Genomic DNA, 26,017 nt, shown 5'->3' with positions numbered 1-26,017 from the left:
TGGATATGGATACAAGTTCAAGAGTGGAACTACCATCAGCCACCTCTTGTACATGGATGACAGCAAGTTGTATCTTAAGAGAATATTTCCTCTAAAAGTATTTAACAGAGTCATGCGGCTTCCGACTATGTGATGAATTATGAGTGAATCCATATATCCCTATGGTTTATATTGTTTGTCCCATTTGTCTTAGAAGAAAAATTCTTAGAAACTCTGGAGGTCATAGATCAGGGGCTATTTGTGAAGTGTGTGAAATAGACATTTGTTTGTAATTATGCATAGATAGGTAGGTAGGTAGGTAGGTAGATAGATAGATAGATAGATAGATAGATAGAAAGAAAGAAAGAAAGAAAGAAAGAAAGAAAGAAAGAAAGAAAGAAAGAAAGAAAGAAAGAAAAAAAAGCCAAGAATCTTTCTCTGTCACACAAGATGGGACATCTGCCTTCTGACTTGAATCTTCTACTATTATATTTTGGAATACAAAGTTAGTAAAATGGTTAATTACTTCTGCTCTCCTAACTCAAACATTGACAAACATTCTCTGCCATCCCTTTCCCAGGTTTTAAGGTAGAGAGAATTGGATTGGTATAAAAAATTAGGTGTTCATTATAGACCATATTCAGAGTAATGCTGAGTTCTTCCAAGCTAATGTGAGTTCTTTTAAAAGAAGAATGTTTATGCATTTATGAGACTAGAAGACCTCCAAGGTCCCTTCCAGCTCTAAGGTGGCACTAGAACTCATATATACTATAATGTATTCATAGTTTGTGTTTTCTTTTTTAGGTTAATATTTTTCAAAAATGGCAGCAGAAACTCAGACACTTAACTTTGGGCCTGAATGGTAAGTATCTCTGTCTCTTTATTTTTCCAAAAGATTATTTTTCTGAATGTTGATAAAAGCTGGTTTATCAATATATTGCTTCAAATAGCTGCTTGGAAAAATTACATAAGGTGTTGAATTCTTTTTTAAAAATTGCAACTATGTAAGTTATTTATTTAAAGAATTTATATGGCTCTCTATCTCACATAATGATCTTAGGCTGCTCCCAACAACTACAAAAACATTACACAAAGCACCTTCTCATCAAGACTCCATAACCATCCACACTACTGACCCCCAACTCAACACAATCCTGTGGAGGGGAGAAGAAGAGCTAGGGTTCATGGCCTTTCAGAGGGCTAAAAGAATAGGGGCCCTCAAATATCAGGTGGGAGACTATTCTAAATCAGATTTTTAATTTGAATTGTGTTGTGCTATATTGGAGAAATCTCAAATCAATTATATGTTGTCCAATGGTGATATAATTAAATATTCTTTCCCCTTATCCGTCTTTATTACTTGAAGAAATTATTGATATTCACTTTGCTATTTCCTGCCGCATTATGCAAGATAGGGCAACCTGTGAGATCAGTGTATTTCCCTATGCTTATTTCTCATTGTTACTTGTACATTATCTGAAAAAAAAAGTGATGAGTCAGTTCTGTATTAAATCTAAAAATCTGACTGGTTTTGGGCTTCACAGTAGTCAGTAATCAAATGAGAGCCTTATTGAATTATCTATCTAATTCAGCATTCTTGTGCTGTATAAGGCCAGTCAAGTGCATTCTGAAAGTCACATAGAATACAATAGGATGATGGCCCTCTTTTGTTGTCACTCTAAATAAAAGGAGATTACTTGAGGTGGTAATCAGCAAGTAGAGGCTTGCATATTATGGACATTGTTAAGGAGTGTGCAGAACCCTTGAGTTATCAAGGACATACCGAGGAAAAAGTGGGATTCCAGCAGATATTCAGGAGATATGAGTAATTATTCAGTCATACAAAACAGATACATTAAAGTTTATAAAATGGTGTTTACTTTAGAAATAGCACAGTCAAGATATACAGTCCGATCATACACATTGAAATCAGTCAATATCTCTCAATACAATAATAATAATGCAAGCCTATCTTTGTCTTACATATCAGACATACATTACAGCTTAGAAATACATCAGATTACCATCGAACACGTAGATCTTACTACATCAGTCACAGTGAATCAGCAGAAAAACAGAGTGTATTTAGATACCTTAGATCTGTATGTTTTGATCTTGTCTTTACAGCTAAACTATTAGCCATACTAATGGCAGACTGTCTTCATACACAGTAAATGCCTCATATATAGTAATTCCTATATCCTTAAACAATTGCAATTAATTAATTAACAATAATAACCAATGATGTACACATTAATGATAAACTGAAGAATTCTGCTTCCATAGTAGATAAACTAATAGGTTGTTGCCTAATAGATTTCCACCCTATTAAAGCATTACCACTATACCTGATATTGACTTATGAGTCATTGTATCAGTAATAATAATAATTTAATAATAATTTATTAGATTTGTATGTCGCCCCTCTCTGAAGACTGATCGGCATATGCAGTTAACACTAGTTCATTTCTTGGTTCTAAATATAAAGAATAATGTATTGTGGGCGTTAGATAAATATTCACCTTTCATTTTTTTCAGCATTATATCCAGCCAATTGATTTATGCTGTATGATATATCTGGTCTAGACCAATTACTCAAATATGAGAGATTACCATTAGAGATTGATATATTTCCTTATCAAATAAGGGACATTTAATATCACTATGTGTAAAACCCTGATCCATTGGTGTCTTAGTAGTCTTACAATTCTCCATATTATATCTTTTTAACAATTGGCTAATGTTCTTAGCTTTGAAATTTTGAATCCTCTATTTGTCTTTATTATATCAAGACCCAAATAATGTTTAATTTCACCTACATTTCTTATCCTGAACTTCCTCTACATAATTGGCATAATTAGTTGCCAGTTATTAGTAGCAGTATTCCACTGTAATAAAATTATGGCTTGCTGACATTTCTCTATTTTAGTTATTAGTGAAAGGTAGCAAAAGCAGGTTGATAATGAGCACAGTTCCACAAAATAGAGAAAGAGGCTGACACACAAGGTACAATCATAACTCTAGCCATCTCTTGTTCTTAAAAACATTTATGTCAGCCCCTTGACACATGTTCACTCTTTTTTTGAGAGACATCTGCCCCAGTCATTCAGAATTTAAATGTAAAGTTTGATAGAAGAAAGAATCACAGTCTATTTGCCTTGAATGTAACAGAGCTGAATTCCAGAAGTGCTGGCAGACCCAGACAGAGGTATATCATATTTATAATGGCAGAAAAGCAGTGCTTAGGGATGATGACATTGAAAAATTAAAAGCTGGGAAAGAGAAGTTCTAAAATGAATGAAATCCAAATACAGTGGTCCCCCGATTATCGCGAGGGTTCCGTTCCAGGACCCCTCGCAATAATCGGTTTTTCGCGAAGTAGCGGTGCGGAAGTAAAAACACCATCTGCGCATGCGCAGATGGTGTTTTTACTTCCGCCGCAGCAGCGAGGAGCCGAAGATTGGGGTTTCCCCGCCGCCCACGCAAACTCCTCGCTGCTGCCGCGCCCGCTGCTTGTCTTGTCCGCCCGCCGCTTGTCCGCCGCCTGCCTGCCCGCTCGCCCGCCCTTCGCCCGCCCACGCCGTTCGCTCGCGCCGCTTCCCAGCTGAGTCCTGAAGGCAAAGGCGAACTTCCGCGTTTGGCTTCGGGACTCAGCTGGGAAGCGGCGCTGGGATTTCCCCACCGCCCACGCAAACTCCTCGCTGCCGCTCGCCCGCCCACGCCGTTCGCTCGCGCCGCTTCCCGGCTGAGTCCTGAAGCCAAACGCGGAAGTTCGCTTCAGGACTCAGCTGGGAAGCGGCGCGAGCGAACGGCGTGGGCGGGCAAAGGGCGGGCGAGCGGCAGCGAGGAGTTTGCGTGGGCGGTGGGGAAACTCCTCGCTGATGCCCGCCGCTCGCCCTCCCGCCAGCAAGAGAGGGAAGACCCAGGGAAGCTGCCCAGCAGCTGATCTGCCCGGCGCCATCTACGCATGCGTGGCCATAAAAAAAAGGGCGCGCATGCGCAGATGGTGTTTTGACTTCCGGGTTGAAAAATCGCGTTATAGCCTTTCGCAATGATCGGGATCGCGAAACGCGGGGGATCACTGTAATAGCCTTGCTACGATAAAATAATATTGCTACCCTAAAATGATATTGATAGGCAATGAAGTTTAATGAGGTAGTAAAATAATTGGCTGATACTTGGCTCATTGAAGACTCCATTGCATCATTCACCTCCTTCCCCCTTCTCCATAGTGGTGGATATAGCCTCCAGAAATGGGTTAACCCCGTCTACAACTGATTGGACTGTGTCTGTCAAAGCTGTTTAGGTCCCACCTCTTTTGCTACCCTTGCCAGCTTCTGACTCAGTCACTCAGCTAGGATGGTTGTGCCAAACATTTCTCCCAGTTGGTTCGATTGATTCCTGGTTGCTATATTCTTAATACCTTCTAACAGTGAGTGTTACCTACTTGACTTCCTCTCCATTGGTTGAGTCTCAGGAGTGTGTGTACGTGTGTGTGTGTGTGTGCAGCAGCTGTGGCTGCTAGGGCTGCTGAATTGTCCTCCTTCAGCACTAGGCTCCATTTCGCTCTAACAGACTGCCTGGGTCTTTAATTGACTTTCTGTTCAGTGTCTATGAGCAAATCAACAATTTGCAAAAGATCCAGGGTGTTTGCCCAGCTGGGAGGTCTCTGGCCCAAGTGGACAGCTGGACAGATATCTGAGCAGACCACTCTTCATGCGGTTTTCCACCTTTCTGATAGAGACAGTTTCGATGGCCATTTTGTGTCTCCTGTCAGAGCAGCAAGAGAGAGAGCACTTTGCCCTAATTAGTCTTCCATCAGCTCGCTACGATCAGACCTGAATAAGTAGTATTTCTTCGATCAATTTGTCCATCTGGCCAATTGAATGTGTATGTGTGTGTGTGAGAGAGAGAGAGAACTCTTGCCCTAACACACGACTTGTAGCTGGCTCCTTAAGTCACTGAGGGGAGAGAAACAGGGCGCCTTGCCTAGGGGAGACATTCAAATTCCTCCCCGGGGAGAAGCGGCATTCCTTCCCTAGTCATCCCTAGATATTGAAAGCTGCATAGAGGAAAGGATGAATCCACAATCCTCATTCTGCTCTCGTCAGAGATTATCTAAAAATACTCCAAATTTGTCTCTTTAAAAAAAAACACACACCGGATTGAAATTTCAGGCACTGGTTCAATAACTTTTTTTAATCCTTCATTTTTTGTTTAGCTCCCATATAATGTATCTATAAAGTTTGAGATTTACCCAAATTGCACTTACACATTAAATGCACCATTATGTATTTGTGTGTTTGCAGAGATTAGCACCTTCTTGGATCAAATTAAAAGTTATTGTTTGCTTAATGCCTAATTCATATATTATTTAACTGTTGTATTTTTAATATACTTATTTCCAGGCAGAGTTGCATACCTTATGTGTTGTTCAGAAAGTAAATATTTTGCAGTTCTACAGGATATGTTCCCTGTTCTCTTCTGTTCCATCTGTTATTAATAAACATACTGGTCTTGTACAGATGTAACTGGCTCCCTGCAAATTCTGCTTTGAAAGTCAGCAATCAGCCTTGGGAATGTAAGCTCTGTCCTTTTTCTGGAACAAGTTTCTACCACCTTTGCTGATATACTGGGTAGTAGAGCAAATCAAAGTTAATGCAAACCAGATTTCTTTTAATTGTGTTCCAAAGATATGGTAAATCATATTCCAGTCTCATATTTATAAGGAAACTAGTTTGTTTTAGAAAAAAGAGTGTAAAAACAAGGTTGCTACGACTGCTTTTTGCCATTGTTGTATTGTATTGGTCTTGGAATTAAGGAAATCATTACGTTACATTTTTTGGGGGAAGATCAGTAATGTAGAGGTGGCAGGCAGGCACTGATATTCCCCAGAAAAAAAATATTTTGTGTCCACTAGCTTACCTCCTATTTGCTTATGGGGTGGCTGCATTGAGATCAATCCAGGTGCCTTGAAATGTCCTAAAGAGACATTTCTGAACTCTCAAATGTTTATATTTCTTGAGATAGTTGGTCTAATCTGGTAACAAAGCCATGCTGATGATAGCGTGCTTTAGAGTTAGACTATTGCTTTAGGCAATTGGCCAATTTGAGTGTAGTTTCCTTTGGTTTGTTCTGTTATACTGTGTGGCCATCATTTTTATGTTTGAATTTTATATTTATATCTTGTACATGTTTTAACTTATGGCTCTACACTACATCTTTCAACATCTTGAATCTCCAATGAGTCCTCTTTGTAGACTTCAGTTCAGCATTCAATACCATCATACCGAATAGTCTCTTAACCAAACTAAATCAGCTAGTGGTACCTGAACACACTTGTAAGTGGATCACAAGCTTCCTAACAGACAGGAAGCAGCAGGGAAAGCTAGGAAATATCACATCAGATACATGTACAATTAACACAGGTGCCCCCCAAGGCTGTGTACTCTCATCACTTCTCTTCTCTCTATACACTAATGACTATATCTCAAACGATCCATCTGTTAAACTACTGAAGTTTACAGATGATACAACAGTGATTGGACTCATTCGAGACAATGATGAATCCGCATACAGATGGGAAGTTGAGCAACTCTCCTTGTGGTGTGACCAGAACAATCTAGAACTGAACACACTCAAAACCGTAGAAATGGTGGTAGACTTTAGAAGAAACCCTTCCACCTCTCACAATAAGAGACAACACAGTATCAACAGTAGAGATCTTCAAATTTCTAGGTTCTATCATATCTCAAAACCTAAAATGGTCACCTAACATCAAAACATCATCAAAAAAGCACAACGAAGAATGTTCTTTCTGCGCCAGCTCAGGAAGCTCAAACCTCCCAAGGAGCTGCTGATTCAGTTCTACAGAGGAATCACTGTCATCTGCACCTCCATAACTGTCTGGTTTTGTGCTGCAACCCAACAGGACCGACACAGACTTCAGAACTGCAGAAAAAACAGTTGCTGCCAACCTGCCTTCCATTGAGGACCTGTATACTGCATGAGTCAAAAAGAGGGCGGGGAAAATATTTACTGACCCCTCGCATCCTGGGCATACTGTTTCAACTCCTACCCTCAAAACGTCGCTACAGAGCACTGCACACCAAGACAACTAGACACAAGAACAGTTTTTTCCCCGAACGCCATCACTCTACTAAACAAATAATTCCCTTAACACTGTCAGAGTTTTTACTAAATCTGCACTTCTATTCTACTAGTTTTTCTCATCATTCCTATCATCCTTTTCCTCCCACTTAGGACTGTATGACTGTCACTTGTTGCTTGTATCCTAAGATTTTTATTAATATTGTTTCTTCATTGCTTATTTGACCCCTATGACAATCATTAAGTGTTGTACCACATGATTCTTGACAAATGTATCTTTTTCTTTTATGTATGCTGAGAGCATATGCACCAAGACAAATTCCTTGTGTGTCCAATCATACTTGGCCAATAAAATTCTATTCTATTCTATTCTTATATGGTTTTCTGGGGAGTATGTTTGTTGTTGTTACACATCATTCTGAGTCACATTGTTTGAGTGGAGCAAATTTAGAAACTTAACAAATAAGTAAATAAATATTACATTGTGTTTGGAATTAAGCTATCCTATAAGTATTTCAAAGCTTCAAGGTTGGAATAAAATATTAGACAGATTATTTGAATATATAGAGAATTAATATTCAAGTAATTGAACATTGCTTTTATTTTTATTTAGTTGCCATGAAAACAGTGGCCACAAGGTGGCAGCAGATTAATAAGATAAAATTCTAGTTTGCTTGCTAAATCTTCATTTATTTTAATAGCAGAGGAAATGTCACTTGATACTTTTAATATATCTTCTTTTAATAGTTACTGTATTATTCAACAATATTTTGTAACTTTTATTTAATATCCACAATGAGAGGTCAGAATATTTAGCCCATTAGTGTGATGTATAGAAAAGATGCTTGGTGGAATGATGACATGAAAGTGGTTATGAATAAGGAAAATTGTATATCAGAAAATTATTTCTGTCATGACAGCAACCAACAGAAAATTTAGAGTATTTAAAGATTGTATCTCCTCCTGACTTTAGACAGATTTCCTTTATAGTAGATGTCATGAATTTTACTTGTTATGCCAGACTTGTTGCCATGCAATAAGCAAATGCATCACCTCTTCTTTTGTCTAAACAGGATTTTTGGACATTGAGTTACATGGTGGTCAAAGGATTAAATGTCCTTCTCTCTGTAATTGATGTTACAAAGATGGTTTTCTAATTCTCTGTGGTTGCATTGCCTCTGCCTTGAGATACAGAGAGGGGCAGCATACAAATCTAATAGATAGATAGATAGATAGATAGATAGATAGATAGATAGATAGATAGATAGATAAATACTTAATTCAACAAATTTTCCAAAACCATGGTCTAATGATTCACAGAATAGTTTTGAAAAGTTTTTTTTAAATTATTAGATATCAGACTGCACCTATCTACTGAGAATGTTGATGGGGAGGGGAGGAAGAATCAAGGAATGAATGCTAGTTTAGAACAATCAGAGATGCAATATGCTAGTTTAGAACAATAACAGATGCAAAAGCAAGCTTGCACTCCTATAGTGACCTAGCCTCAGACTGTCTTAACTATATCCTTTGTACATGGGGACCCACAATTTCTTTCTTTCTTTCTTTCTTTCTTTCTTTCTTTCTTTCTTTCTTTCTTTCTTTCTTTCATTCATGATAAATTAGTGGTGAATGATATCAGTACTCCAATATCTAAAGGGCTATGACAAAGAAGAGTGGGTCAACCTATTCTCCAAAGTGCCTGAAGACAAAACAAGAAGCAGTGGATGAAAACTAACCAAGGAGAAAAGTAACCTAGAACTAAGGAGAAATTTCCTGACAGTTACAACAATTAATGAGTGGAATGACTTGCCTTCAGAAGTTGTTGGCACATCATCCCTGGAAGATTTCAAGAAGAGATTGGACAACCTATACGAGTGATGACAAATCTTTTTTTCCTGGGATGCCGAGACAGCAATAACTGGGGAGGGCAAAACAGCTTCCCCTGCCCCCTAGAGGCCATCTGGAGGCTGGAAACGGCCTGTTTCCCAACTTCTGGTGGGCCCAGTAGGCTCATTTTTCACCCGCCGGAGGGTTCAAAGGCTTCCCTGGAGCCCGGGGAGGGTAAAAACGTCCTCCCCTCAGAAGCTCTCTGGAAGCAAAAAAATGCCCTCCCAGGGCCTCTGTGCGAGCCAAAAATCAGCTGGCCGACACACACATGCATGTTGGAGCTGAGCTAGGGCAACGGCTCGCGTGCCATCTGATATGGCTCTGCATGCCACCTGTGGCACCCATGCCATAGGTTCGTCATCACTGACCTATACTATGTCAGAAATGGTATAGGATTTTCTACTTGAGCAGGGGGTTGGACTAGAAGACCTTCAAGGTCCATTCCAACTCTATTATTCTGTTATTTTATTATTAATATCTGAATAAGTTATTAAGAACCCATATAGTAACAGCTTATTTAATTTGATTAATGAAGACTCATTGACAACATGGAATGATAAGTAAATATTAGTGAGCATACTTTCACTATAATTCAGAAATTGAAATTGGGTAGTTTGGGTACCCTGTCGCTCAAAATATGCATCACAACATCCAGTGTGCAACACCTGCCGGCACATGATTTATGGAGCTTTTCGACCCATCTTTTTTTCCCCAGAGTTCAAAATGTTTTTGTTGCATGCAGAAATGCAAATGTGTTTTCTTTGTAGCAGGTCATCAATTTCATAAATAGAACACATTATAGTTTTTCTATACATAGCATAAAGGTAAAAAATGCTATATGCAGTGTTATCTTCATTTTAGATTTAAGGTTTTGTGGCTCCCAGTGTTTTCTATTTTTGTGGGAAACGGGTCCAAATGGCTCTTTTGAGGGTTTAAGGTTGCCGACCCCTGGTCTATATGATGAACTTCCAATTAAAACTTCTTTAAATCCATAGTTTAATTTAAATTAGACATATATTTATTAAATTTATCATATAAGTAATTTTTAATCAGTTTTTTAAAAATGGGACATTTATAAAAGTCAGAAAATTATGTACTTAGGGCCTGTCAAAATACAAAGCGCAAAAAGATTTTTTTTTATTGTACTCATGCTTATTACAGTGTTCCCTCGCTTTTCGCGGGGGATGCGTTCCGAGACCGCCCGCGAAAGTCGAATTTCCGCGAAGTAGAGATGCGGAAGTAAATACACCATTTTTGGCTATGGACAGTATCACAAGCCTTCTCTTAACACTTAAAACCCCTAAATTGCAATTTTCCATTCCCTTAGCAACCATTCAGATTATTACTCACCATGTTTATTTCGTAAAGTTTATTAAAAATTTTTTTTATTAAAGGCAGACGAACGTTTGGCAATGACATATGATGTCATCGGGTGGGGAAAACCGTGGTATAGGGAAAAAAACCCGCAAAGTATTTTTTAATTAATATTTTTTAAAAACCATGGTATAGACTTTCCGCAAAGTTTGAACCCGCGAAAATCGAGGGAACACTGTATATTATTTGCTAATCCAATTAAAGAGATTATGTTTAGCGCAACATTGAAATGGAAGAGATAAGAAGGACACAAAAACTTAAGAGACTGTTTAGAAAATTATCTCAGCCTTTGAAATAATGATTGTACATGATTATTTCAAAGCTTCAAACATTATTACTGAAAAACTGTGTTCAATTAAAACAACTTACCTGATCTTACCACATTATTCACATTAATAGTTCAGACTAAAAGTAGTTCTTCTATGCAGGTCTTAGTTATAATGGACTAAATATGCATATTCGAGATAGTTGACTCGATATACATTTTAGGTCTATATTCTGCTGTCTTCAAATGCTACGAAAGCAGCAGGCATGATGGAAGCCTGCTGCTTTAATACTGCAGTCCATTGAAGATCAGGCTGTGAAGATAAATAGCTAGATAAAGGAAGGGAAGAGGTTTGCTCTGGAATGCTTTCTGCGTGCTCAGCTTGTCACTAACTTTTACAAGATGCTGTTGGAAGTTCTTAGTACTAACCTCTAATTTAAGAGTCAATATGGAATTTTTTAAAAAAGATCTTTTTGTTAGGCTCTTTTGTAATGATGAAGCCTTTAGAAGCCCAATCAATCCAAAGTATAGTAGTCTTCCTGTATCTAGTGTTAGACTCAAAAAGTTATATCGAAAACATAGACTTTGACAATATAGAAATGACTGGGAAACAAATAGGTTAGTTTATTTATTTTATTTATTTATTTATTTATTTATTAGATTTGTATGCCGCCCCTCTCCGCAGACTCGTTACAACACTGTGACACTCTAATTCAATTTAATCTTATTGTTTGGTAAAAACAAAGGTAGAGATTTTTTTGAAGGACTTCCTGTAACTTTTTTCAAATGGCTTCTATACTACAGAACATTGTCAAAGCTTTGTCAGACAAAATAGTTGTAAAACTAATATGAATGGAAAAGCAGGTCTGGAGTGCTGGTGGACTGGATTAACAGCCAGTTTCATTAATTTTCTCTGCCCTGAGTTGTAGCAACATCATATTTCATCATTTCCCCTTCTATATTTGATCACAAAACATTTCAGTTGAATACAATATAATAGATATGACAAGATAACAGATATGAGGACATGTGGGCAAGAAGATTTTCAGTAATCTTACAGTGTTATAATGTTTTGTCAGGATGTATTTGGCTCACATGAATCCTATGTTTATATAGAGGCCTGTTTGGAGCCTTCTACAATTTAAAACATTGTTTAGCAAGAGTCACATCCTTCACTCATACTATGCAATTGGGAATCAGTCCATTTCAACTTCTGATCACTGCAGTATCATCAGCATTTTTGTTCTCCTTCTGATTATTTTCCTGCTTTATTAAAATTATTATAAGCACTGTTATTTATCTACTGAAAAGACTTGAAAGAATTTCCATTGGTCTTTGCACTGACAAGCCATTGTCTGGTGACAAGGTTTAAGAGTGACAAACCTATTATAGCTCTTATTCTTCCTTTAAATTCTTATTCTTGCAATGTGCTAAAATATCATTACAGTGATCCCTCGAGTTTCGCGATCTCGAGCTTCGCGAAACGCTATATCGCGATTTTTTAAAAAAAATATTAATTTAAAAAAAAACCACTGGCTTCGGGAGTCAGCTGGGAAGCGGCGCGGCTGTTTTAAAAGGTCGCAGCCGGCCTGGGGGGCTTCCCAGCACTCCCCCGAACCCCCAACCTGGGTCTTCCCGGCCGCCCACGCAAAGGGGAACCCCGGCTCCTCGCTGATGCCCGCCGCTCGCCCGCCCGCCAGCAAGAGGGGGAAGACCCAGGAGAAGGTTCCTTCGGCCGCCCAGCAGCTGATCTGCTCGGTAGCGCAGCAGCAGCGAGGAGCTGAATCGGGGTTTCCCTTTTATGTGGCGGCGGGGAACGCAAACTCCACCATCTACGCATGCACGGCCATAGAAAAAAGGGCGCGCATGCGCAGATGGTGTTTTTACTCCCGCAACCCTACATCGCGAAAAATCGATTATCGCGAGGGGTCTTGGAACGGAACCCTCGCGATAATAGAGGGATCACTGTATAATATACTACAAATATTATGGTGATCAAATTCTTCATTATAGAGAAAGGATATTTATTTATTTATTTATTTATTATTTATTTATTAATCAAATTTGTATGCCGCCCCTCTCCGCAGACTCGGGGCGGCTAACAACAGTAATAAAACAATATAAACAAATCTAATATTTAAGTTAATTTTAAAAAGAAACCCCAATTTAAGAGACCAATCATACATACAGACATACCATGCATAAATTTTTTATAAGCCCAGGGGAAGGGAATATCTCAATTTCCCCATGCCTGACGACAGAGGTGGGTTTTAAGGAGCTTACGAAAGGCAAGGAGGGTGGGGGCAACTCTGATATCTGGGGAGAGTTGGTTCCAGAGGGCCGCCACAGAGGCCGCCACAGAGAAGGCTCTTCCCCTGGGTCCCGCCAAAAGGCATTGTTCAGTCGACGGGACCCGGAGAAGGCCAACTCTGTGGGACCTAACTGGTCGCTGGGATTCGTGCGGCAGAAGGCGGTCCCGGAGGTATTCTGGTCCAATGCCATGAAGGGCTTTATAGGTCATAACCAACACTTGGAATTGTGACCGGAAACCGATCGGCAACCAATGCAGACTGCGGAGTGTTAGTGTGACATGGGCATATTTAGGAAAGCATATGATAGCTCTCGCAGCTGCATTCTGCACGATGTGTGCCACTATCACTAGCATTTATTTATTTAGTAGTGTTAAACTTCTAGATTACTTAATATTCCAGATAAAGAAAAACATAAATGGCAATAATTCTAATATAAAAAACAAAATATGCAACCAAGATGGAAGCTCACAATCAATTCAGGGCAAGGTATACTGGCATAATATAATTTTTACTATATTTGTAATATGGAAGGTGGAACAAAACATACCTTACAAGACGCGTGTTTCAAAATATGCAAGCTCCTACAGAAATTGCCTACAAAGGACTCAAAGTACGAGGGTCACCCAGAAAGTAATGCACCATATTTTTTCTTCTTCAACAGTTACTTATTGAACACAATGAAACTTACACACAAGAAAGAATGGTGTTTCTTCTACACTTCCTATTTTTCCACATACTCTCCGTCCCATTCTACGGCCTTCCTCCAGTGAGACACAAGGGAATGTATGTAGGAGTCAGTACCACTCCTTGTTCTGGTCATGAAGCCATTTCTGCACTGGGCAAATCACATTTTCATTATCCTCAAAATGTCTGTCGACTGCAGATTCTGCATAAACTGTACACAAATGTTTGTGAATGTTCCCAACAGTTTCTTTCTCCGTAGTGAGAAATTCAATGACAACATGCTGCTTGTAACATACATCACTTACAGACACCATTTCGAAACACTGCTGAAACTACACTATCTGTCTGAAGAAACGCAAAATTTACACATGCACTTCTGACAATTCAAGTAATGTATATCTAAAGTTTCACATTTGTACCATTACTGTAGGCTGAGGGGGGAAAAAGTGGTGCATTGCTTTCTGGGTGATTCTCATATAAGTTTGCATCATATGATTCCAAATAGGGCAAAAAAATAAAAACAGGATTCCGATGTAACGTGAATCTTAACATTCATTGTTCAAATGAGAAAATTACATGTATAAAATACCTAGTTTCATTGATTTCTTTTCCCTCTAGGCTTCGAGCTCTATCAAGTGGTGGGAGCGTGACATCTCCTCCTCTCTCTCCAGCTTTGCCAAAGTATAAGTTAGCCGATTATCGTTATGGGAGAGAAGAAATGTTAGCACTTTTTCTGAAGGATAATAAGGTAAGTACAGGAAAATAGTCATATCTGGTTATATTGAAATCTATGTGTAATTATTAGGTTTTGTTACTACAATACAGGAGTAAACACCTTAAACTCAAATGTGCTAAAGGGAGATTTTAAATAATAATTGATTAAACTATTGAAAAGATTTATGATCCTCTAATCAACAACATTATGTTGCTTGTTTTTTAAAGATTGTGTAGTTGTGTTATGACTAATACACTTGAAAATACTAGAAATTAAATAAAAATATTTTATTTTTATAAATTGAATAAAAATATTATTTAGATTCATCCACTCATGTTTTTTTTCTTTTATTCCATAAATTATTCATCACATTGATTACTTTAATATGTGGACTAATCCACTTAAAGGTATATATTTTGTGGGCTGGCTCCACTGCTGCCATCATTAGTTTTTACTAGTATTCCATCTTGTATACTAGGTGATACTGCTCCACTACCTCGAAAATTCACTAAGAGAACTCACATAAATTTGTTTTTTAGCTGTAACTGCAGCTTCTGGAATGATTATCTCGACACACCCATCTAATAACAGAGAGATTTGTATCAGGAGCACCAATTCTTCTATTATTGATGATAGTTATAGACCAACTGAACAAAACTGGTGGCCTTGGAATACTTGTCTGCTGAAATCACAGGTTATTGAAACACAGAATGAAAAGATAGGAAGGACTTGAATATAATTTAGTCCAAGCTTCTATCCAGTACAGAAATCCTACTACAGCATCTTTAATATATGTATATCTAAGCTCTCTACAAAATTACAGAAAAAGTCAGTCCACCAACTCTTGAAGTCTATTCTATTGTTGAACAGCTCTTACTATTAGGATTTTTTCCCCTGTGATGTTCAACCAAAATCTACTTCTTTATAATTTAACCATATCCTGATCCTGTTCATGAAGCAGCTGTAAACAATTCTGCCATGCCATCTACATGATAGCCTTTTAGGTAGTTGAAAACAGAAATCGTACCTCCTTGCAATTTTCTCTTCTGTAAGCATAATTTCCAACCATTCCAGATATGTTTTTTACATAGGTCCCTTGTCATCTTGGTTTCTTACTTCTGTACACATTTTAGTTCGTTGAAGTTCTTTCCAAAATGTGGTGCCAGAAATGGATGCAGTATTCCAGCTATTGCTTAACCAATGCTAAATAGAGAGCAATACAGTGGTCCCTCGACTTGCGCGTTCTCGATTAGCGCGAAACGCTGCAACGCGGTTTTTCAAAAAATATTATTTAAAAAATAAAATATTAAAATATTATTTTAAAAAAAATTTTTAAAAAAAATTTTTTTTTTTTAAAAAAAATTTTTTTTATTCTGTTCCCTGAATGGAGACCGCTGGCCGCTCAATCGGGCCGGCAGGGAACAGAATGGAGCCTTCCGCGGCGGGGCTGGGGAAGCCGAGCCCAGCCCCGTGACATTCGCTTTCCTGCCACCCGCAGCCGAGTGATCGTGGGCTCCTTCGCAACCTCAGAGAGCTTCCTGGTTTTCGTGAGCTTTCATGCCCAGGAAGCTCTCCGAGGTTGCGAAGGAGCCCAGGATCACTCGGCTGCAGGAAAGCGAATGTCACGGGGCTGGGCTCGGCTCCCCCAGCCCCGCCGCGGAAGGCTCCATTCTGTTCCCTGAATGGAGACCGCCGGCCGCTCAATCGGGCCGGCAGGGAACAGAATGGAGCGTTCCGCGGCGGGGCTGCTATGGGGGGGGAGACGAGCCCAGCCCCGTGACATTCGTTTTCCTCCCGCTTGCAGCCGAGTGATCCTGGGCTCCTTCGCAACCTCGGAGAGCTTCCTGGGCATGAAAGCTCACGAAAACCAGGAAGCTCTCTGAGGTTGCGAAGGAGCCCACGATCACTCGGCTGCAAGCGGGAGGAAGGCGAATCCCACGGGGCTGGGCTCGGTTATCCCCCCGGCTCCCCTCCTACCAGCCCCGCCGCGGAAGGCTCCATTCTGTTCCCTGAATGGAGACCGCGGGCCGCTCAATCGGGCCGGCAGGGAACAGAATGGAGCGTTCCGCGGCGGGGCTGGGGGAGCCGAGCCCAGCCCCGTGACATTCGCTTTCCTGCCACCCGATTGAGCGGCCCGCGGTCTCCATTCAGGGAACAGAATGGAGCCTTCCGCGGCGGGGCTGGTAGGAGGGGAGCCGGGGGGGGATAACCGAGCCCAGCCCCGTGGGATTCGCCTTCCTCCCGCTTGCAGCCGAGTGATCGTGGGCTCCTTCGCAACCTCAGAGAGCTTCCTGGTTTTCGTGAGCTTTCATGCCCAGGAAGCTCTCCGAGGTTGCGAAGGTTACATCTTCCGCTGCCAGCCAGGCCATGCTGGCGGCAGCGGAACAATCGCTGGCTGTCAACTTTTCTTTTTAAAACTGGGCAGGAGCTGACTTGCCTCCCCAGTGCTAAAAAGAAAAGTTGACAGCCAGCGCTGCGAAACCTTCTTGCGACACCTCTCTTCTTTCCCCCCCTCCCTCTCAGGCAACCCATTCACATGCCATTAACTTGCACTGAGCAAGAGACGCACCCTTCTCGCCATCTCGTCGCGCGCGGGTGGGCGTGGCAGACAAAAGACTGCCGCTATTCCAGAGGGGGCATTCCGATTTTCGAAAGAGATGGGAAAGGGGCGGGGCGGCTCGAGTCACGTGACCCGGAGCGCTCCCGGCGAAATGAATGACTTTTTTAAAAAGGGGGTTCAGGCTCAGGAGGACCACGGAAAGCTGCGAAGATGGCGGCGGCGGCGTTTGGTGGCAGGGGGATTCTGGCGGCTGGTCTCCTTCGCAGTCACGTGGCCATCGTGACGGGCGGAGGCACGGGCATCGGCAAGGCTATCGCTGCTGAGTTGCTGCATCTCGGTGGGCAACGGAGCTCCCAAAGGAGAGAGCCGAGTAGCCTCTCTGGCAGCGGGCTGATTTCTCCTCCCTTGAGGGAATGGGAGACTCCCTGTTATGGATGGTAGCTTTAGGACTTGGACAAGAGTGACAGGATGTCTCTGGAGATTCTCAGTCTTCCATGGTTGTCCCAAAAGTGCTTTCTTTCAAAAGGCAACTGGACTTTCTTGATTACAGTGATCTCTCGAGGGGCGAGGTGGGGGAGAACGGGAGGCTCAGCATTCCGTCAGCCGCAGCGCTGGCTGTCAACTTTTCTTTTTAAAACTGGGCAGGAGCTGACTTGCCTCCCCAGTGCTAAAAAGAAAAGTTGACAGCCAGCGCTGCGACTGACGGAATGCTGAGCCTCCCGTTCTCCCCCACCTCGCCCCTTCCGGTTTCGGCGTTCGGCAACGGAGTCCGGCGCTGGGGCCATGCGGGGCCGCTCATCCAGGGGGGCGTGGACTGGCAAGCGGCAAGTGATCTGGCGGGAAGACCAAGGGAAGGTTCCTTCAGCCGCCCAACACCTGATCCGCTCCGCAGCGCGGCAGCAGCGAGGAGCCGAAGATGGGGTTTCCCCTTTGCCTTTACCCCATCTTCGGCTCCTCGCTGCTTCCGCGCTGCGGAGCAGATCAGCTGTTGGGCGGCTGAAGGAATCTTCCCTTGGTCTTCCCCGCCGCCCACACGCAAACTCCACCATCTGCGCATGTGCGGCCATGAAAAAAATGGCGCACATGCGCAGATGGTGGTTTTACTTCCGCATCCAGTATAACGCGGAAATCGGTTAGCGCGGGAGGTCTTGGAACGTAACCCCCGCGCTAATCGAGAGATCACTGTAATGACTTCCTTTCGCACTACATTATACCTCTGCTGATGTAGCCTAACACTTCATTTGTATTTTGAAAATGTGCCAGTGATACCTGAATTGCTTGATAGTGAAATGGGTGGAACATAAATGTAACAGTCAGTAAATTGTTGGCACATGTTCAGTTTGTGATCCACCAAGATAATAGGTGCCTTTCATGTATTTTGTTTGCTTTCGTACCTTCAAATCAGGTTGATTCCTAGCTACAGTTTTCCCTACAGTTTTCTTGGGAAGGTTTTTGGAAATGGGTTTACTATTGCTTTCCAAGGACCGAATATGAGTGACTGATCCAAAGTTACCCAGCGACTTCATACCTAAAGTGGGATTATAACACATGATCTCTTGGTTTCTAGTTTGGTGCCTTAACTCGATACCAAATTGGTTTTCTTTTCATGTGTATTGCTGCCAAATACAGGTATTTTCATCCTATATTCATGCCTTTGATTTTTTCCTATCTAATATAGATTTTTCCTACCTATTTCTTCCTGTTGAAATTCATCTTGTTGACTTCTACCCATTGTTCCTCCTTGTCTACATTTTTTGTATCTTGGCACTGTCTTTCTAATGTTGACTATTTCTCCTAATTTTCTATCATGTAAAATTAATAGTCATATTTTCTAAATTCTAATTTGAGTCATTTATAAACGTGTTGAACAGGATAGGCATAGAACATAGCTTGTGGTACACCACTCAAGTTTTCTTTGAGTTTGACATGGAGATGTTAATGAATACTCCTTCAATTACAATTGTTCAACTAGCTCTATCCGTCTAATGATAAATACTCTATCCATATTTTGATATTTTCTCCACTGGAATCTCATATGATATTTTGTCAAATACTTTGCTATAGTCCCAGAGGTATGTTCTCGCGATGTTTCACTTACAATCTCTCTGCTTAGGAACAGACATTCTGGTCCTAATTCCACTTGCCATTTGTTGCAGTACAGTACATCTGTTTATATTGCTGATAGGCCACAACCAGTTATGTCTTGAGTTCTCAAAAGTATAACTTACTAGTTTATAGAACTTACTATTATGGTGACATTCACCAAATAATTCAACCTAATTGAGGTAATGGAACTTATTGCAGAGAAAATTTAAAAAAATATTAACGTGAATATTAAAAATTAATCCTTGTGGTTGTCCTGTTACATTTACAATTTTCTTCCATTATTCATAAATGCTTCCAAATATCACTTCTTCAATACTGCCTGATACTGTGTTGAAGATATTGGTGTTTCCACTAGCTCAGTGGTCCCCAACGTTTTTTCCACCAGGGACCAGTTTCAGCAAGACAATTTCTCCGTACTGAAGGAGCGGGTCCAGCAGTCACATGGGTTGCTCATGTCCAATCCGGTGGAACTGAGCCTAGTATTAAAAAAGCTTGCCGGATCCGCCCCTTCCCCAGAATTCGCTCAGTTCGCATATCCTGCGGTTGTATTGTGATAGCTCGTTCAACATTCGTTCAACATTCTAACACCTTCCCTTCGATCTTTTCCTTCAAAAATAGTAAGACTGTTTATCCTTATTGGTTTTACTTGCACTAATAGCGCCAGCCGTTTGCGGCTCGGCTTTTTTCCCTTGGAGAAGTTGCGGTTTCGTTTTCCCCCGGCGGTTTTGCCGTGTACGATCCCCGCGGCCGCTTGTGGATTCTTTTAATCCTTTGGCCTGGAGGTTCTAGTGCAAGTATTAATTGATTGCCTTATTGATTCTCTATTGCATATATATTAAAGGGCTTAAAATATACCTCCTGCGGAGTGAGACGGCTTTCTAGTCTCCTGGACTTAGTCGATCGCTTCCCCTTTAAGGCATATTCGGAGCGATTTTTCGGCGCGAAGGCCTTCGCGCCCTTTTTAAATCTAGGCCTCTCGTGTTGGCCTCCTGCCAGCCGCGTAGGCCTCAGTCCACCGCGTGGATCCCGGAGCGGGCCTTGGGGGTCCCAGGCTAAATTCTCCACCGGCTAAGCCTCCAACCAGAGTGCCTTGGTTTACTTAATTGAAAAGTTTAGGGAGGCTGGCCCCGCTGGATTTGGGGGCACGAACTCTGGGTTTGCCCAGATTGTCCTCACGTCTCAGCAGCTTCGAGGCCTCGAAGCAGGATCCATTCCTCTTGGGAAGTCCTTAAAATTCTTCTCCTTTTCTATTCAGTTATTGGCTCAGCCTTGTCTTCTGTTAATTTTCAGACTATGGCTTCCTTTCCCAAGAGAGGCACAACTAAAGGTCCCAGAGAGGCCAGGCCTACAGGCGATGAGATTACTAGTATCCCCCAGGCCTCTTCCTCCTCTTCTCCTGGGGCCCGCCCCTCGACTAAGGTCACCAGGGCCGAGAAGAGAAGGGACCTAGCCCTACAAAGAATCCATGACAAATCAGCAAAACGTTTAAAAGTGCAGGCCCAAGTACTCAGTAGTCAAGACCCCCCAGAGGCTTCTAGTCTACCTCCTTCTGGGGTCCCTGTGTTATCTCTGGATGAGCCTAACCTAGACAGACCCCAACCTAACCTATGGGGCATAGGGCCAGAGGAACCAGATATTATTGAAGATCCCTCCCAGCCAGGATCCTCCCAGGCCTTTAGGGATTCTTCTGCCATTCCTGCTGATATTTCTAATCTACCTCCTGAGTTCCAATCTATTTTTGCTGTGTTGTCTAAGGCCATTGATGCCAAACTCTCTTCCATCAATGAGCCTCCCTTACCTCCTCCTCCTCCTCGTCCCTCCCGCCCCTTGGGTTCTTCCCCAGCGGTTAGGGCTCCTATTCAGGATGATTCAGATTCCTCTCAGGACGAATATGAGGATATGGAGGATGATGAGGACCCTTTCCAAGGGCTATCAGATGATGAGGAATCCCAAATAAAGGTTCCTTCTCCAATTACCATTTTCCCTTCTCAATTATTCAAATCTCTCCTCCTCAAAGCTAGGATTTCTACGGGATTAGCGGCCCAGGAGAAACAAGCCTCCACTTCCACTGATCCCCCGGAGGAGAATTTACCTTATTTCACTGAGGAACAGGAGGATAACGAGGTAATTCCTATGCCTAAATTATTTAAAGATGCCTTGCTCAAACAGTGGGATTTCCCAGCCTCTAGTCTTAATCCCTCAACTAAAGACAGGAAGTTGTACAAACTTTCCTCTTCCTATGAAGAGCTTCTATCCTTTCCCAAACCGGATGAACCTGTCAAGATCCTTCATTCGGCAGCGGCTGTGCCGGGAGAGGCGGAGGAAGTCCTCCGCCCAGAGGACAAGCGCATTGAACAAATGCTCAAAAGAGGATTCACGGCAGATTCCTGGGCCATTAAAAGTTCTGCAGCAGCCTCCTTTTTCTCCAGAGCCATGCTGCTGTGGCTTCGCCAACTTCAACAGCATATTCCTCCCGATGACTTGAGAGGTCAACAAGACTTCAACAAGGTCTTTGCAGCTGCCCAGTACGTGGCTGATGCCACCTTGCAATCTACCAGATTTTCTGCTAAGTCTATTGCAGCTTCTACAACGGCAAGGAGACTCCTCTGGATTCGCCCTTGGCAAGCGGGAGTACGCCAGAAGTGGCAGTTATCCCAGGGACCCTTAAAGCGCGACCTTCTTTTCGGTGATCTTCTGGATCCACTCCTCACGGAAACCACGGATAAGAAGAAAGTTTTGGGTCCAACCACAAAAAAGGCTACCAAAACGCAGTCCTTTCGTCGCCCGGGGCGCCAGCAAGATCAAGCGGCTTCCTATCAGAGATCTCCAGGTCAGTATTCCCCCCGCTTTCGTTCCCAAAGTAGGAACTCCAGGGGTAGAGGTTTTCGCTTCCAAAGGGGAGCTTCTTCTAACAGGGCCTCAAAAAAACCTAGATGGTAATTTTCCCTCTATTCCCATAGGGGGTCGCCTAGCCCATTTCGCCTCAAATTGGCGTCTCACCTCCAAGGACCCCTGGGTCATTGACACTGTTCAAACTGGCCTTCTGTTAGAATTTATTTCTCCTCCCCCCAAACGTTTTATTTCCTGCCCTTCTCCCAGGTCCTCCTCAGATTGTAACCGTATGGAAGAGGCCATTTCTCATCTATTGTCCATCAGAGCCATTCAACCGGTTCCTTCCGGTCAGAAGGGCCTAGGTTTTTACTCCATTTTATTTATGGTTCCAAATTCCTCTGGAGGTTGGAGAGCTATTTTGGATTTAAAGAAACTAAACCTATTCATCAAATATAGGAAGTTTAACATGCACTCCTTATCTTCTATTTTGGCCGCCATTCACTCCGGAGATTTCATGGTCTCCTTAGACCTCACTGAGGCCTACCTTCACATTCCTATAGCCAAATGCCACAGGAAGTTTTTACGTTTTTCCTTTCAAGGCAGGCATTTCCAGTATAGGGCGATGCCATTTGGCCTTTCCTCGGCCCCTCGGGTCTTTACAAAGCTCTTGGGGTCCCTAGCGGCCTATATCCGGGCGTCTCCCATTCACATTTTATGTTATCTTGATGATATTTTGATTCATGGGAACTCCCTAGAGAAAGTGAAAACAGACCTTTCTGTCACCATGTCAGTCCTTCAGGACCATGGTTTTTCCATCAACTTTGAAAAAAGTCACCTCCAACCTTCCACATCCATTTCTCACCTGGGTTCCATTATCAATTCAGAATCTTCCCAGGTTTTTCTCTCTCCCGAGAGAAAACTCAGTATAGGGGAGTTAATTTCTAACATTTTATCTAATTCTTCAGTATTCATAGTCACTCTGTCTTCCCTTTTGGGGAAGATGGTGTCATGCATAGGCATCATTCCCTGGGCTCGCCTTCATGCTAGGGAACTCCAGTGGCTCCTATTACCCTTTCAGAGATCGGGGCACAGCAACTCAAATCGGCGCATTGTCATCCCACCAAGTGTTCGCAGATCCTTCAAGTGGTGGAAGTCTCCGGCCATGGACAAAGGATCCCCGTTCAGATGCCCGGATCAATTTGTCATCACCACAGATGCCAGTCTATCGGGATGGGGCGCCCACGCCCAGGGGATGATAGCCCAGGGCACGTGGTCCCCGGAGGAAGCTTCCAGGCCAATCAATTGGCTAGAGTTAAGAGCCGTTTCCCTGGCTCTGAAGCATTTCTCTCCTCGCATTCCCAACCGGCACGTTCTCATTCTCACCGACAACATTGCCACAAAAAGCCATATCTGCAGACAGGGGGGCACGAGATCCAAAGCTCTCATGAGGGAGGCCCTCAAGTTAGGCCTTTGGGCGGAAAAACATCTTCGGTCGCTCCTAGCCGATCACATCTCGGGGAGCCTCAACGTCCAGGCGGACTGGCTATCTCGAGCAACGATAGACCCAGGAGAGTGGAACCTCCATCAGGACCTGTTCCATCAAATCACCCTCAGATTCGGCCTACCAATCCTGGATCTCTTCGCGACCAATGCGAACGCCCAACTCCCTCGCTTCTATTCCAGATTTCCATCCCCGGGAGCGGAAGCAATCAATGCCCTCCGGAGTCCATGGCCTCCAGGCCTACTCTACGCATTTCCTCCAATTCCAATCCTCCCGGACGTGATTCACAAGGTCCTCACCGAGAGGGCCCGAGTAATCCTAATCGCCCCTCACTGGCCCCGCCGGCCCTGGTTCGCGGATCTCCAACAGCTGTCCGTCCAGGACCCTTGGCGACTCCCCGTTTCGGGGGATATGCTGCGGCAGGGGGCCTCTTTCCATCCAGACCCGGAGTGGTTCCACCTCACCGCCTGGCTGTTATCAGGAGAGATTTAGAACTGCGTGGTCATGACCCCGATTCAGTGGAGGTCATTTTAAAGGCCAGAAGGGGTTCGACCAATCGAATCTACGACCACACGTGGTCCAAGTTTCACCAGTGGTGTCTACAGGAAGGTCTCTCCCCTCTGTGCATCCCCATACACAGAATAATTTCCTTCCTTCTGCAAGGCTTCCATAAAGGACTTTCCACCAGCACCCTCCGGCGTCATCTGGCAGCCATTTCATCTGTCCTAGGGGGTCCCCGCAGACAGCCTCTCCGATCCTTCCCTGAAGTTCAGGAATTCCTCAAGGGCATAGCCAACCTCAGACCTTCCAAGGTCCACAGGTACCCATCCTGGGATTTGCCACGGGTTCTCCATTCCCTCACGCAGGCACCATACGAACCCCTAAAATCGGCGTCCCTCAGGTACCTATCCTTTAAGGTAGCATTCCTGGTGGCTATTACCTCTGCCCGACGCATTTCGGAGCTGGCTGCCCTCTCAATCAGGCAGGACCTTTGTCAATTCCATCAGGACAAGGTAGTCTTGCGACTGGACCCCACCTTCTTACCCAAGGTCAGTTCCATGTTCCACAGATCTCAGGATATTGTCCTACCTTCCTTCTGCCTCCAACGAGACCATCCCTTGGCAATTAGATGGCACACCCTGGATCTCACCAGAGCGCTGAGAATTTATATCCAACGCACAGGACCCTTTCGGAGGTCAGAAGCACTTTTTGTAGCCTATCATCCCAGAGTCATGGGGGCCAAAGTGTCTTCAACAGTAATAGGCCGTTGGATCAGAGGGACTATATCTAAGGCCTATGAGTCGGCCTCCCTCTCAGTTCCAAGGAACATCACAGCGCATTCCACCAGGAGCGCAGCCACCTCGGCCGCTTGGGCGACTCAAGCCCCGTTGGAGGAGGTCTGCAAAGCAGCCACTTGGGCCTCGCCAAATTCCTTCATCAGGCACTACAAGATTGATTCTTACGCTTCAGCGGACGCTGCCTTCGGCAGAAGGGTACTCCAATCCGTTATCTCACACGATAGCAATCTAATCCCACCCTAGGGACCATCTATTGGGTATGTCCCATGTGACTGCTGGACCCGCTCCTTCAGTACGGAGAATAGGCGTTGATTGCTTACCTGAACGCCTCTTCTCGTACGGTGAGCGGGTACAGCAGTCACTTCCCGCCCTTGTATGTGTCTTCTTCACCTTTCTATAATCCTTTTTCCTCTAACAATGAGAGTTGAACACTACAGAGCTTCACAACTGAGCCTAGTCTATGGATTCGCGAATTCTGGGGAAGGGGCGGATCCGGCAAGCTTTTTTAATACTAGGCTCAGTTCCACCGGATTGGACATGAGCAACCCATGTGACTGCTGTACCCGCTCACCGTACGAGAAGAGGCGTTCAGGTAAGCAATCAACGCCTATTTTCTATGGCCCAGTGGGGGCGGAAAGGGGCGTGGTTGGGGACGGGATTAAGCATGGGGGTGCTGGTCCTCCCCGCCCCTCTTTCCCGCCATCGTCCTGTGGCCGGCAGAACCTGCCTCCCAAGCCCTCTTGCCCAGCGGGAGCTAAGCGCTGGAGAGAGGGGGTCAGGCTGGCCCTCCTGCCTCCCCCCAGCCAAAAACGCAAAAGCGCCCCGCGGCAGAAGTCAAAAGAGGCTTGAGCCTCTCGGTCCTTCCCACCCCTCTGTCCCATCCATCGTCCTGTGGCCGGCAGAACCTGCCTCCCGAGGCCTCTTGCCCGGCGGGAGGCGAAGCGCTGGAGGGAGGGGGTGGCGGCATGAGGGCCGGCAGCTGCTGACTCCACGGACCGGTGCAACATGCCCCGCGGCCCGGTACTGGTCCGCGGCCCGGTGGTTGGGGACCCCTGCACTAGCTGACCCAACTCTTCAAATCCTAGCAACAGATTGTATTTTTTACCAAGCAGCCATAGTTCACAATGTACCTATGTTGATTGTTGCCCAGGTCTTCCACTATGATAAATAATACAATTTCCAGGAATTATAAATCAGGATTGGTACTGATGAGTGTTGTGTCAGTGGACCTGATTTTGATTGTGAATTTTGCGGGTGTTGATATCATTTTTTAAACTACTGGGTGCTTCTTGGAGAGAAATGTTTTCATTCAATTTTTATGGCTGCCTCTCTCACTAAGTGACAGTTTAGAAATTTTAAAAAGTAAATTAAATTTAAAAAATAAAACAATT

General features: G+C 43.5%; 1 protein-coding gene across 2 annotated transcripts in view; it reads left to right on the top strand.

Annotated features, from left to right (window-relative positions):
• Window positions 1-26,017, top strand: part of GIGYF2 (GRB10 interacting GYF protein 2) — a 114,484-nt gene that overhangs the window by 10,625 nt on the left and 77,842 nt on the right. For both annotated transcript variants that reach the window (XM_070753041.1, XM_070753040.1), the window contains exons 2-3: window positions 784-841; window positions 14,233-14,362. In XM_070753041.1, the coding sequence (XP_070609142.1) occupies window positions 801-841; window positions 14,233-14,362 (171 nt within the window). In that variant the 5' untranslated portion in view covers window positions 784-800. The remainder of the gene's footprint in view (window positions 1-783; window positions 842-14,232; window positions 14,363-26,017) is intronic.

This window comes from Erythrolamprus reginae, chromosome 5 (assembly GCF_031021105.1).
Source record: "Erythrolamprus reginae isolate rEryReg1 chromosome 5, rEryReg1.hap1, whole genome shotgun sequence".
NCBI classification, from domain to species: domain Eukaryota; kingdom Metazoa; phylum Chordata; class Lepidosauria; order Squamata; family Dipsadidae; genus Erythrolamprus; species Erythrolamprus reginae.
This window is presented reverse-complemented; position numbering and strand designations above follow the sequence as displayed.